General features: G+C 37.4%; 1 protein-coding gene across 1 annotated transcript in view; it reads left to right on the top strand.

Annotated features, from left to right (window-relative positions):
- Positions 1-12,555, top strand: part of LOC124799085 — a gene marked incomplete at its 5' end in the record, with an annotated part of 109,040 nt that overhangs the window by 73,800 nt on the left and 22,685 nt on the right. Inside the window, 2 exons of the mRNA XM_047262623.1 lie at positions 213-402; positions 10,247-10,455. Coding sequence (XP_047118579.1) covers positions 213-402; positions 10,247-10,455 — 399 coding nt within the window. The remainder of the gene's footprint in view (positions 1-212; positions 403-10,246; positions 10,456-12,555) is intronic.

The raw sequence follows: 12,555 nt of genomic DNA, 5'->3' as shown, positions 1-12,555 counted from the left end.
CTACTCATGCTTGGTTGTTTACATCTTTGGGTGGGTTTAGTGACTTTTCTGAACAGTCAAAGGGACTGTGTCTGTGATACAATATCCACAGTCAACATCTGTCTCCTGGAGTTCTGGGAACCGGGGTGATGCAAAACTTTTTTTGGTGTGTGTATTTATGTCCTCCATGCCGGGAAAGAATACCTTATATTAATAACAGCTTCTCTTTGCAGGAATTAATTGTATCTAAAAAACAAAATGTGGCAGACAATGGCTATGGTCATGATACCTCAGCAAGCTTGCCAGCGTGCAAGTGGCGGCAGATATTTGCAGCTTTCTATGGAGTCCAGCCTAACTTCCCTCTCTATGAAGAAGCTTTGGAAATGCACCAAAAAGATGTCAAACAAAGTGGAGTGGTGAGAGGTAAATAACAAGTATTTCAGTGATACTGGACAATGCTCAATAATGCCAGCCTACAAAAATACAAAAATATTCATAAACCTTAAAATGATAAGTGAGATTGCTTTGTTTAAAAACTTAGTTCCATTTTTCCAGGAATATAATAACATAATGTGAGGAAGAATGTTTCCACGTACCAACTTTGCCTAAGAGTTTTGTGCACTCTTTGCTTGGAATTTGCTAATCTAAAAATTTGCATCATATTTCATTGAAAAATTTAACTTTAAGAATTTGCATGAAGAGAAATTGTATATTCTTCTTTGAAATGTGATTCAGAGAGAGGACTTGCAACACCAGCACCAGACACAATTGACTGGATACCAGCACTGTAGAGTCTGCTAAGTGTTCATTTACTGACTATATGTGACATTCTCAAAACTTGTTTTACAGATGAAATATATGTTGCTCCTTTCAGCATTATTTCAGACAATTAGCCCAAAGAGAAACAAGGAGTGAAAGTGTGTGCACTCATTTATCCACCCAATCATTCTTATGTAATGTTCTTCAGGACACCAATAAACTCCACACTCACAAATCATGGCAATATTTTGCACAGATTGGTCAGAACAAGGCTGCTCAGAAGCCTTAGTGTTCACTGTTGAACCTGTCCCATTGAACATTATAATAATTATCCAAACTGTTGATTCATTCAATGCTACATTGCAATCAAGAACTGCATGAAGATATCTCACAGTTGCTGCATTAAATTTCTTCATTCTCATAAAATATTTTCATTTATTAGCACACACTGTGCAATAGTAAACTGCTCGATGATTAGACACAAAATGAAGAAATGTGAGAAATTTTGACTGGAGCAACAATCGGAATGTTTACAGAAACTAAAATTATACACAACAAGATGATCAACCGACAAACAAAAGTATAATACGGGATTCAAAACTGGTGTGCTGTTTGAATGACCCTTTATTATGACAAGATGTTGACATCATCCAGCTGCCATATTGAAACCTAATGGAATACTTGTTATGCCAGGGAAACTACAAGAACCACAATATATACACTGGTATAAAGAAGTACCAGTCAGGATCTTACTCTGTAGACTGTGTTAACTGTCAGAAAACTGGCCACAATATATTCACTGGTATGAAGAAGTAGCACCCAGGATCTTACTCTGTAGACTGTTTGAACTGCCAGAAAACTGCTGTTTTCTATTTGCACTTATTCAGGCGATAAACAAACCTAATGAAATTAACATAAAAATCACTATTAAAAAAAGAAGCAATTTATTTATCAATTATACTAAGTAGTTACATTTATCTTCTTCTGCTTGGTTAACATTACATGACCATCTTGATAAGTATCAAAGGTAAATTATTAAATTATCTATGTGTTAGAAGAATATAGGCTAATTTATAAATATCTGCATCGCTTGTATGTTGCTAGCAAGAGGATTTTTTTTTCATATAACCTAGATAATCAGATAATTTGCAGACAAAAACTGTAATAATATGTGTGTATATTCAGTTTTTTGTTAATTTGAATGCAGAACACCTCGTAACTTACCAGATCATGCTGCTGCTATTAACGGGTTGGATTGGTGTACATTAAGGAACACACATTACACTGCAACACATGCTTTTCAGTCCCTTCACATTTATGGAAACACAAATTTACTTGTATGATGATGAGCTTTTTAACAACCAGAAGTCTCAGTGCTTAAACTAGATCAGTAAACTACATCTGTTAACACAGTCTCACATTTCATTGCCAGCACATTAAATCCGAGACATATGAATATGAATAACAATAGTGGACATTCCTGGATGGAGCAGTATGTAAAATAAGGGAAAGCTGATTGGTGCATGGAGTTCTGTAACATGTAATAGAAAATAGCATTCACACTAGCTATTGAGTAATAGCTCTTTTTCCACCAATAGTACATGTAATCACACACACAACCACATGGACACCCAAACACACACTCCCATGGGTGCCTTTGGGAGTGTACATTTGGGTGACTTTGTGGTTGTCTGTGTGGATAGTTATACCATTGCTGGAAAAAGAGCTAGTGCACAAAAGATAGTGTGAATGCCATTTTCTGTTATGTGTCACAATGCTTTATTTGTTGATTTCTGATCCTGTATGGCCCTAGTTGTTTTTGTGCCCTAAAACAAAACGCGTTGATCAATATAGGTGAGTGGTTGCCTTTCCCTTACCACACGTGAATATGATGGACATATACATTCCCTCACATACTGATTCATAAATGTATGATGTAAACATGAATCAGAAAGTAAGTATATCTTGATGTGAACTTTTTAGTGACAACAAGTAAACCAGGACTGAATGATACCAACTAGAGACTTAGAGATGCTGACAATTACCTATTACATGCTGACTGACTGAAACATTATCATGCACATTAGAACAAAAACAAGCTCTGTTATTATATTCTAGTTCACAACAGGAAAGGCAGCAAACTCAGACGATACATATCTTTATATACACTGCTGTGCAAACCTTGGAGAGAAATTTGTGGACATAAAATTAATGTTGTCAAGTCCTTTTTCCCTGGGGTTTTATCAGATGTTTGAAATTTTATTTTTGTAGTGTGTAGCTGGAATCACCTTAAACAAATACTGCTCATCATGTCTTTCACATAACACCCAATGTCAACAGAGGGTATCAATTTGTTTCCTGTTACAAACAGAATTATTTTTGAAGTGGAATTGTGCACATCCATTCAATAGATTGGTTCCAAATTAGTCTACTGCAATGTTTATTTTATCGATATATATTAACAGGCATAGTAAAACACAAAGAATAACCAATACTTAATCAGTAACAGCACTATCCTGGCCAATACTGACTGCAGTGCTGCTATGTTGCTGTTGGAGTGCTGGTTGTTCTTCATGTTTTAGTGTCTCTCTTAATACATATTGACACCTAAAACAAATATCACACTAAACTATTTTGGGACTGCTCTATTGAATGGGCATGTAACATTCCACTTTAAAAATAATTTTGTTTGTAGAAGGAAACAGTTCGACACATTCTGTTGACACTGGGCATCAGATGAAAGACATGATGTGTGGTACTTTTTGGGGTGACTTCAGCTGCTCATTGCAAAATCAAAACTGCAAATATCAGCCAAAACATAGAAGAAAAGGCACCTGAAGATTTTTAGAAGGGACACCTGGTACATAAATGACCCACGGGATAACTTCAGAAGTTCCATGATGTATTTTGTGGATGATGATGTTGTATACAGAGAAGCTGCAACACTAGAAAATTGTAATGAAGTACAGGAAGACCTACAGAGGATAGACACTTGGTGCAAGTATTGACAGTTGACCCTTAACATAAGCAAATGTTATTTATTGTGCGTAAATAGGCAGAAATACTGTTATTATATAATTACATGATTGCAGAAGCATTACTGGAAGCATTTACAACCATAAAATAAGCAGGAGTATGTGTATTGAATTATTTAAAATAGAATGACCACATAAAATTTATTGTGGGTAAGGCAGATGCCAGGCTGAATTCATTGAAAGAATACTCAGGAAAAGTAGCCCACCCATGAATGAGGTAGCTTACAAAACCCTCATCTGACCAATACTTGAATATTGCTCATCAGTCTGGGATCCCCATCAGGCAGGGTTGATAGAGAAAATAGAGAAGAACCAAAGAAGAGCAGCACATTTTGTTACCGGTTAATTTGGCAAGTACTGAAACATCACAGAGATGCTCAGCAAACTCTGGTGGCAATAAGAGAGATGTTTTGCATCATGATGTGCTTTAAAGTTCACAGAGTGTACATTCCTAGAAGAATCGACCATTATATTGCTCCCTCCTGAGTATGTTTTGCAAAAAGTCTGTGAAGGTAAAATTAGAGAGGTCTGAGCTCAGATGTCCTCAATGGTGAGTGTTCATCGGAGGGTATCATCTGATGTGCCCCAGGGAAGTGTGGTAGGTCTGCTGTTGTTTTCTATCTACATAAATGGCCTTTTGGATAGGGTGGAGAGCAATGTGCGGCTGTTTGCTGATGATGCTGTGGTGTACGGGAAGGTGTCGTCATTGAGTGACTGTAGGAGGATACAAGATGACTTGGACAGGATTTGTGATTGGTGTAAAGAATGGTAGCTAACTCTAAATATAGATAAATATAAATTAATGCAGATGAATAGGAAAAAAGAATCCCGTAATATTTGAATACTCCATTAGTAGTGTAGTGCTTGGCACACTAATGTCTATTAAATACTTGGGCGTAACATTGCAGAGCAAAATGAAGTGGGACAAGTATGTAATGGCAGTTGTGGGGAAGGCGGATAGTCGTCTTTGGTTCATTGCTAGAATTTTGGGAAGATGTGGTACATCTGTAAAGGAGACCGCTTATAAAACACTAATACGACCTATTCTTGAGTACTGCTCAAGCATTTGGGATCCCTATCAGGTCGGATTGAGGGAGGACATAGAAGCAATTAAGAGGTGGGCTGCTAGATTTGTTACTGATATGCGAGTGTTACGGAAATGCTTCAGGAACTCGGGTGGGAGTCTCTAGAGGAAAGGAGGCGTTCTTTTCATGAATCGCTACTGATGAAATTTAGAGAACCAGCATCTTAGGCTGACTGCAGTACAATTTTACTGCCGCCAACTTACATTTCGCAGAAAGACCACAAAGATAAGATAAGAGAGATTAGCGCTCGTACAGAGGCATATAGGCAGTCATTTTTCCCTCGTTCTGTTTGGGAGTGGAACAGGGAGAGAAGATGTTAGTTGTGGAACGAGGTACCCTCCGCCATGCACCGTATGGTGGATTACGGAGTATGTATGTTGATGTAGATGTAGATGGAGACTTTCCAGCAACTGTTTTGGTTCTTCCTGCAAACCATTTGCAGGTGGGACAGGAGAAGGGGACAGTGATAGCTGGACACAAAGTAACCTCCACCATACACTGTAAGGTGGTTTGTGGAGCAGAGACTTAGGTTGACTACACCTCATTAGTTATTCAGTCTACCTAGATACCTTTCAAAATCCTTTTACAGCATCATATTTTGAAAGCTTATTATCATCTTATCATCCAAGGCTCCAGTACTTACAAATATATTCAGAAAAGACTTGACAAATTTCTCTTTTGCAGAAATGCTTTTTTTCCTGTCATCATTCCTCTCTACTTTAGCCATCACCAGTTAATTTGCTGTCCAAATAGCAAAACTCGTCATCTACTTTCATTGTGTCATTTCCTAATTTAATTACCTCTGCATTACGTGTTTTAAATTTATTACATTCTGTTACCCTTGTTTTAGTTTTGTTCATATTCATCTTACAAACTCTTTTCAAGACAGTAGTCATTCTGTTCAACTGCTTTTTCATGTCCTCTGTTGTCCTTGACAGAAATAGAACATCATTGAGAAAAAGCATCCACTTTTCTCTTTGGTTCCCTTTACTGCTCACTAAGTGTATAGATTTAATAACGTTATGGATAGGCTACAACATTGATTTGAATATCTTCTGTAGTGCTGTTGCCCTTTTATCTCTTTGACTCTTATAACTGAAGTCTGATTTCTGTACAAGTTGAAGATAACTATTCTCTCTCCGTAATTTACCTCTGTTACCTCCATAATTTCAAATAGTATATTCCAGTTAGCAGAGTGAAAAGCTTTCTCTAAATCCACAAATGATATAACTGTAGGTTAAACTTTCTTCAGTCTATCTTCTAAGATAAACTGTACGGTCAGTATGGCCTTGCATGTTCTTACATTTCTCCAGACCCAAACCGATATTCCCCTTAAGTTGGTTTCTACCAGTTTTTCCACTCTTCTGTAAATTTGCTTCCTGATAGAAAAGCTGAAGCACACACAAGGGGAGGAGAAAACTAAATGAAACATCCCTGGTTGAGAAAATATGTGTTGTTATTTGAGCAATTTTGAAATGGAGTCACATTTGCAAAGAATATGGGAGAATGAGTCTACTTAGCAGTATAATGTTGCACCACACCTCAGCTGGATGCATGCACTGACACCATTGTAAAGGGTGTCATAAAAATGTATCCTCTCCTGAGCAGGGTCAGTTCAAGAATACTTTTCCACTTATCATTTGGTGGCTCCCTTCCTTTTCCCTCATACACTTTCACCTCGTCAGTTTTTACTACTAATTGAGATGCACACTGCATAGAAATCCTGCACCTGGGCACCCATCTCAGCTTGGTGCTGCAAGTGATATGTCCTGCACAGAAATCTTACAGTTGTGATGCCTCTGACACCCCTCTCAGTTTGGTGCCAAAGCAGTGACTTGTGTCATTTGTGCCTTAAACCAGCCCTTTTCCTGAGGCAAGCTGGTCCTTGATGTTCTGAATTGGCACTGGGGTGAAGTAAAAGTCCAAGCTGGCCCTACAAAGTTCTATCAGGGACTGATCTACCATTCTTGGTGGCCATGAGAGTATCTCAGTGTCATGCAGAAAGTTTCTAGAGGCATGTGCCATGTGTGAAGGAGCTCCTATGGGATGTAGTGAATCCACCAGAGGCAATCGTGCAAACAAAGAGACCATTCATTTTAAGGCACAGGTTCTTCAGTCACCAAATAAAATCTAAATTCCATGTAAGGTTTTCACATTTCCCTATCAAAGGGATCAAAAGATATGCCAAATGTTTTGTTCGATCACAATGTGGAAAAGCACAATTCTTTCCTTATGTGTCTTTGGCAGACCATGAAGTCTTGGCAGAGTTGGCATTTGTACTCTTAAGCTTTTTTTCAGATGGTCAGGAAACTGGCTGGATTTAAGAAGAACAGATGTCTTATACAGCAGTGTGTTTTTGGATCCTTCTGCGTATGATGATGTGTTGAACCCTGAAGTAAATCCATCATCTTGCCAAAATAAGATGTAATGAGATGTTACAGACAGAAGAACAGTAATGTTTCCCTTGTCAGCAGATAAAATCACCATTTGTGTGTCTTCTCTTAAAGATTGGAATGCTTTTCTTTCATCGGTGTCAGTGTTCTCGTTGGGTGTTGGAATCCTAGTTATTGCCTTTCAGCTCTTTTCTTACATCTTCAGTAGTTTCACTGAGAAGTTTCAAGTCACTCTGCTCTATGGATAATTCTTCTAAAGACTTGATTTAAAGATACATGGAATTTCAACTCAGTAAATCATAGAACCAGAATTTGTGGCACAGAGACATAATCGGGTGCAGACAAATGCAATGGGTTAGTGCAGATGGGGAACTGATGCCATGACAGTTAAGCTGGATACCAACACCTCATCTGTTCATGTATGGTGGAGATCTGTGGTTTGTGGTCAACCTTCCTGTACTGCACATGCAGAGTCCACAGCCCCTTTACCCACCAGGGGCACTAGATGTTGACATCCTGTACAATAATATTCTAGCCCTGACCTTTGGCAACTACATTTTTCTAGTGGACAATATGTAAATTGACAAGCCACAATAGCTAGGAACATTAGTGCCTGAAGATGACAAGCAGCTGCCTCTCGGAAACATTGTGCAGTTCAAACAATACCATGCAACGCAATGCCTGTGAAACTTTCAAGCAGATACTATGCCAGGAAAGCCTCAAACAGCACACAATATAGTTACCTTTCGGAAAAGGACTGGAGAGATTTACAAAAAGGGTTAGAGTTCAGAAAGTCACCCAGAACTACAGGTCAGGGGAGACTTACTGAATGGGATGAGAATGAAAGACTGATCGTTGGGGAATGCACCAGGCACAATTTGAAAACCTTGATAGCTTAAAGGAGCAAGACTGGGTAATATGCAAGACAGAGATTACTGCTAAAATCTTGTGCATGAGTTAATAAGAGTGTAAACTAAGTGCACTGTACATAACAGACATGGGAGGGGGATGGTGAAAAATAGATGTTCAGAAAATGAAAGATGTGGAAAACTAGAAAGGAGTAGTTACTGTGAGAAATGTTGAAACAGAAGAAATTAACATAAAATATGGCCAGGTGGGTCATGAGAACCAAGGACATGTTGTAGCACTAGTTCCCACTTGCGGAGTTCTGAGAAACTGGTATCTGGGGGAAGAAACCAGATGGCGCGTGTGGTGAAACAGGCACCGAGGTCATGACTGTCATGTTCCAGATCATGCTCTGCAACAGGATACTGTATGTTGCTGGTATACACCCTCTGCCTATGCCCATTCATCCTAACTGATGACTTAGTGGTAGTCATGCTGATGTGAAAGGCTAAACAGTGTTTACATAACAGCTGGTGTATGACATGTCATTTCATGATGGCTCTCCCTTTGAAATTATACAGTTTGCCAGTTACATGACTGGTGTAGGTGGTGATAGGAGAGTGTAACTACATTAGTAGTATTACCGTATATCTCTCAGGTCTTCCGGGCTTCTTGAACAACACTGTAATAATTACTTTAAATTCCAAAAATACAGTATCTTCTACACTACATTTTATGAATAAAATCTCCACATTATCGTGGATTAACATGTATTATCTTCCACTATAAGTACATGAGTCTCTCATATTAATTGAACATATTAATGCTTTTATTCAAAAGATCAGTTTTTATCACAAATTTCACCTCATTTCCATTACAATGTTTTTCTGTTCTTGATATACGAGTTCTTGGGAATTCCATGATCCCCAGGGCAGAATGGCGGTCCATAGAATATTTATTTCCTTGTCCAAGCAGCTATTTCCTCTCGAAATGGTGCAGTGATTGCCATTCCATGCTGAAGAGCACTCATCTTTCAGTATGACTCACCACATGCACAATAAAAATAAAACCAATCCATAGTATCTGCACATTTGTACTGTACATATTATATTATTATTTTCTTTCTATGTACAGTATTTTGTTATGAGTATCATTCACCAGCAAGAAAAGGTAGAGATACATCTCACTCCCGTGGAATGATATATGACTACAACAGATATGCAGCCAGATCATGGTAAGATTTCAGTATGATGCAAGGATTGCAACTTGCTTTAGATGTTCAGAAATGTAGGATTGTGCATTTCACAAAACAAAAAATTGAAGTACCCTATGAGTACAATATCACTGTGTGATAGTTGGATTCAGTTAACTCGTTCAAATATCTGGGTGTAACGATTTGTAGCGATATGAAATGGAATGATCATATGCACGCAGTCATAGGTAAAGAATGTGGCAGACTTCATTTCATTGGTATGATACAAGGAAGTTTCAGTCTGTCCTGAAGGAAACTGCTTGTAGAACACTCATGTGACCCATCATGGAATACTGTTTAAGTATATGGAACCTACACAAAATAAGATTAACAAAAAATATTGAATGTATAGAAGGGAGGCTAGCACAAACAGTCACAGGTATGAAACTGATCCATGAGAGAGCATTATGCATATGCTGGAAAACCTGAAGTAGCAGACACCTGAAGATAGATGCAGAATTTCTCATGGAAGCCTTCCTACAAGGTTTCAAGAATCAGCAGTAAGTGAGGAATCTACGAGTATACTACAACCCCCTATAAATTGCTCTTATAGAGATCTCAAAAACAAAATTTGACTAATTACATTGTGCACAGACACACCCTTTAATTAAAATTATTAATAATCCCCTAGTTGATTTACCTCCACCAACAAATATTTCATTTTGATGAAATTTTGAGTCTCTAAACAATAATTTGTCCCGTGTTCCATAAGTGAATAAAATGAGAAGATGCTTGAATACATGACACAGTGGAAGTATCTTCTGCTATCCACTTTACAGTGGTTTGTGAAGTATAAGTGAAGGTGCAGGTGTAGAAATCTGTTTGTATGTGTAGTCCAACTAAACAAGTCAAATGAAGTGAGTACTTTGCCATAAATGTAATTCATTTATTCCACAGGCAGTGGTGGTATTGATCGCTATGTGGAGCTGCAGTTAGGAGATAGAGATACCCTACTGTTTGACAATATGTTGTACCAGCGGCGAATGTCTGTCAGCTTTGAAACTCTGCTACTGGAAGCTGCATCTCGTGCTGAGGCTGCTGGAACCACTGCCCTAGTGCACATTGTGGGAGCAGGCCTTGGAGTATGGCGCATTTCAAAGCATCAGGTCAGAATCCTCAAGAATTTTCCTACTCACTCATCCTTCAAATCAGTTGCAAACATTTTTGGATGAAATATTTATTTGATGTAATTTTGACCTATAATAGCATGTTGAACTTGTTATTCAACTTCTTTGTTAATACAAAAATGAATTCCCTCGTGTTTTTGACCATTACAGTGTACGTTATGAAATGTGCAGAAATGATGAATCTAGTTTTGAGAGATTTAATCCCACTTCTTATACACTGGTGGTGTATGTGATGATTCACATTCATTTTACTCATTTATTAATGTTGTGAACTGCTGTTTTTCCTCATATTACCACTTTATAATGACCCAAGCTCCAAATTGCAATCATGGATATTGTAATAAATAATATAGCTGATAGTGAACATGATATAATTCTTTTAAAAATCCTTGTTTGTGGTGCTCTGTTATTAATTATATTCATTCTCACATTTTTAGCAAACTACTTTGTTATTCCTGTAGTGTATGTTGTCAGTTTGAGAAATGATTACATTGACACCAATTATAAACTGTAACATCTCAGCATTTTTCTCAAAAATGATCTTTGTGTAAATGCAATAGTTAATATCGATATAAATAATCGTGATCTATTTAAAAGCTTTCTTAAGGCACGTTTATACCTGTGCATTCTGTGACTGGTTACTGCATGTCTGCGCTTGCCGTACACGCAAGTGAGGTATGTGTCTCCCTGTCTGATCTGGGGAGACTCCTGCACCCCCGTGTGCACAATTCAGAAGCATGCATGACTTTGCACTGGTGCGTGTACCTCCTTGCCTCTTTGTGAAATGGCTGCATGCACGTAGTGCACATGGAAATTCACACAGGTGTAAACACACCTTTAGGTAGTCATTGGTTATTTTACTTGATTGGATACACGATGAAACAATCCTATACTCACCCTTTTGTGAATTAAAGGCAGATTCTCCAAAACATGATGTAGTTAGAAATTCTCATAAATCAAGACACTGAGGCGTAGTGTTAAATATAATTTTCATTATGAGATTGATTTTATTGTGTCACTGCTCTTAACATCAAAATGAAAGTAAAGTTCTACAGATGAGTGCTGTGTTAGGTTGATATTCCATTCATCTTCCTGATATAAATAAAATTGTTCCATAATAATATGCTAGACTTTTACAGAAGATCATTGGTAAATAAAAATTCTGAGCTAACAAAGCAATATGCTTCAGATACTTAAGAGGCAAGTTGTTGTTCTCAGCCGTATGAAACTGCTTGGCAGTGGTGACAGTGATAGATTTGTCCCTTGTAACTAAATCAATCCACTGTGGTGTAGGAGAAACATTTAATTAGTTAGTTCCATATTTCATGGATCATATTTATAATAAACTTTATTATCTGGAATGTATAGTGCAGTATGATTTTAACAAAAACTGAACGTCATTATTAAAAACATTTTATCCTCACCATTTACACCTTTGTAACTGACTACCTCTTTGTACCTACTCAAGAATTCCTCTATGGTACCAGTATGCAAGAAACTCTCAAGGACAAACAACTTTAATCTACATTTTAAAACATGTCTCCTATTTATATTTAATATTCTCTCCAAAAGGCCTATTTCAAGTGTGTCACAAAAGCTGTTGTGGTTACAATGCTCCTATTTGTCTAACAGGTTAATTCAGTTCATAAGTTGTCAGAGAATTCTGAAATGGTGTATTTCTCCCTTATTCATGCAAAAATTAGACTCACTAAAGAGTAGAACATTTTTATATTTAGTATTGTATTTGTGAATATCTGTATCACTTACAAATTTAAATTGATCACATAAAATTCTGTTATGGAAAAATGAATACGTTTTACATAACTGAGTGCTTAACCAACATTCCGTAGCACATTCTTGTTATATTTCTAAAGTTAACATACATTTTCATGATGTTGATTAGCTGAAATTAAATGTCTCAGAATTTCTGCTGTATGGATTTTCTACTTATTTTTTTCATCAATGTATACATCTGACAATATTATGAAAAGGGAAGTTGCTACTTGGTTCAAGTGGCTATGAGCACTATGGGACTTAATTTCTGAGGTCATCAGTCCCCTAGAACTTAGAACTACTTAA

This window comes from Schistocerca piceifrons, chromosome 5 (genome assembly GCF_021461385.2).
Source record: "Schistocerca piceifrons isolate TAMUIC-IGC-003096 chromosome 5, iqSchPice1.1, whole genome shotgun sequence".
Taxonomy (NCBI): domain Eukaryota; kingdom Metazoa; phylum Arthropoda; class Insecta; order Orthoptera; family Acrididae; genus Schistocerca; species Schistocerca piceifrons.
The sequence above is the reverse complement of the archived record's forward strand: the minus strand, read 5'-3'. Positions and strand labels throughout refer to the sequence as shown.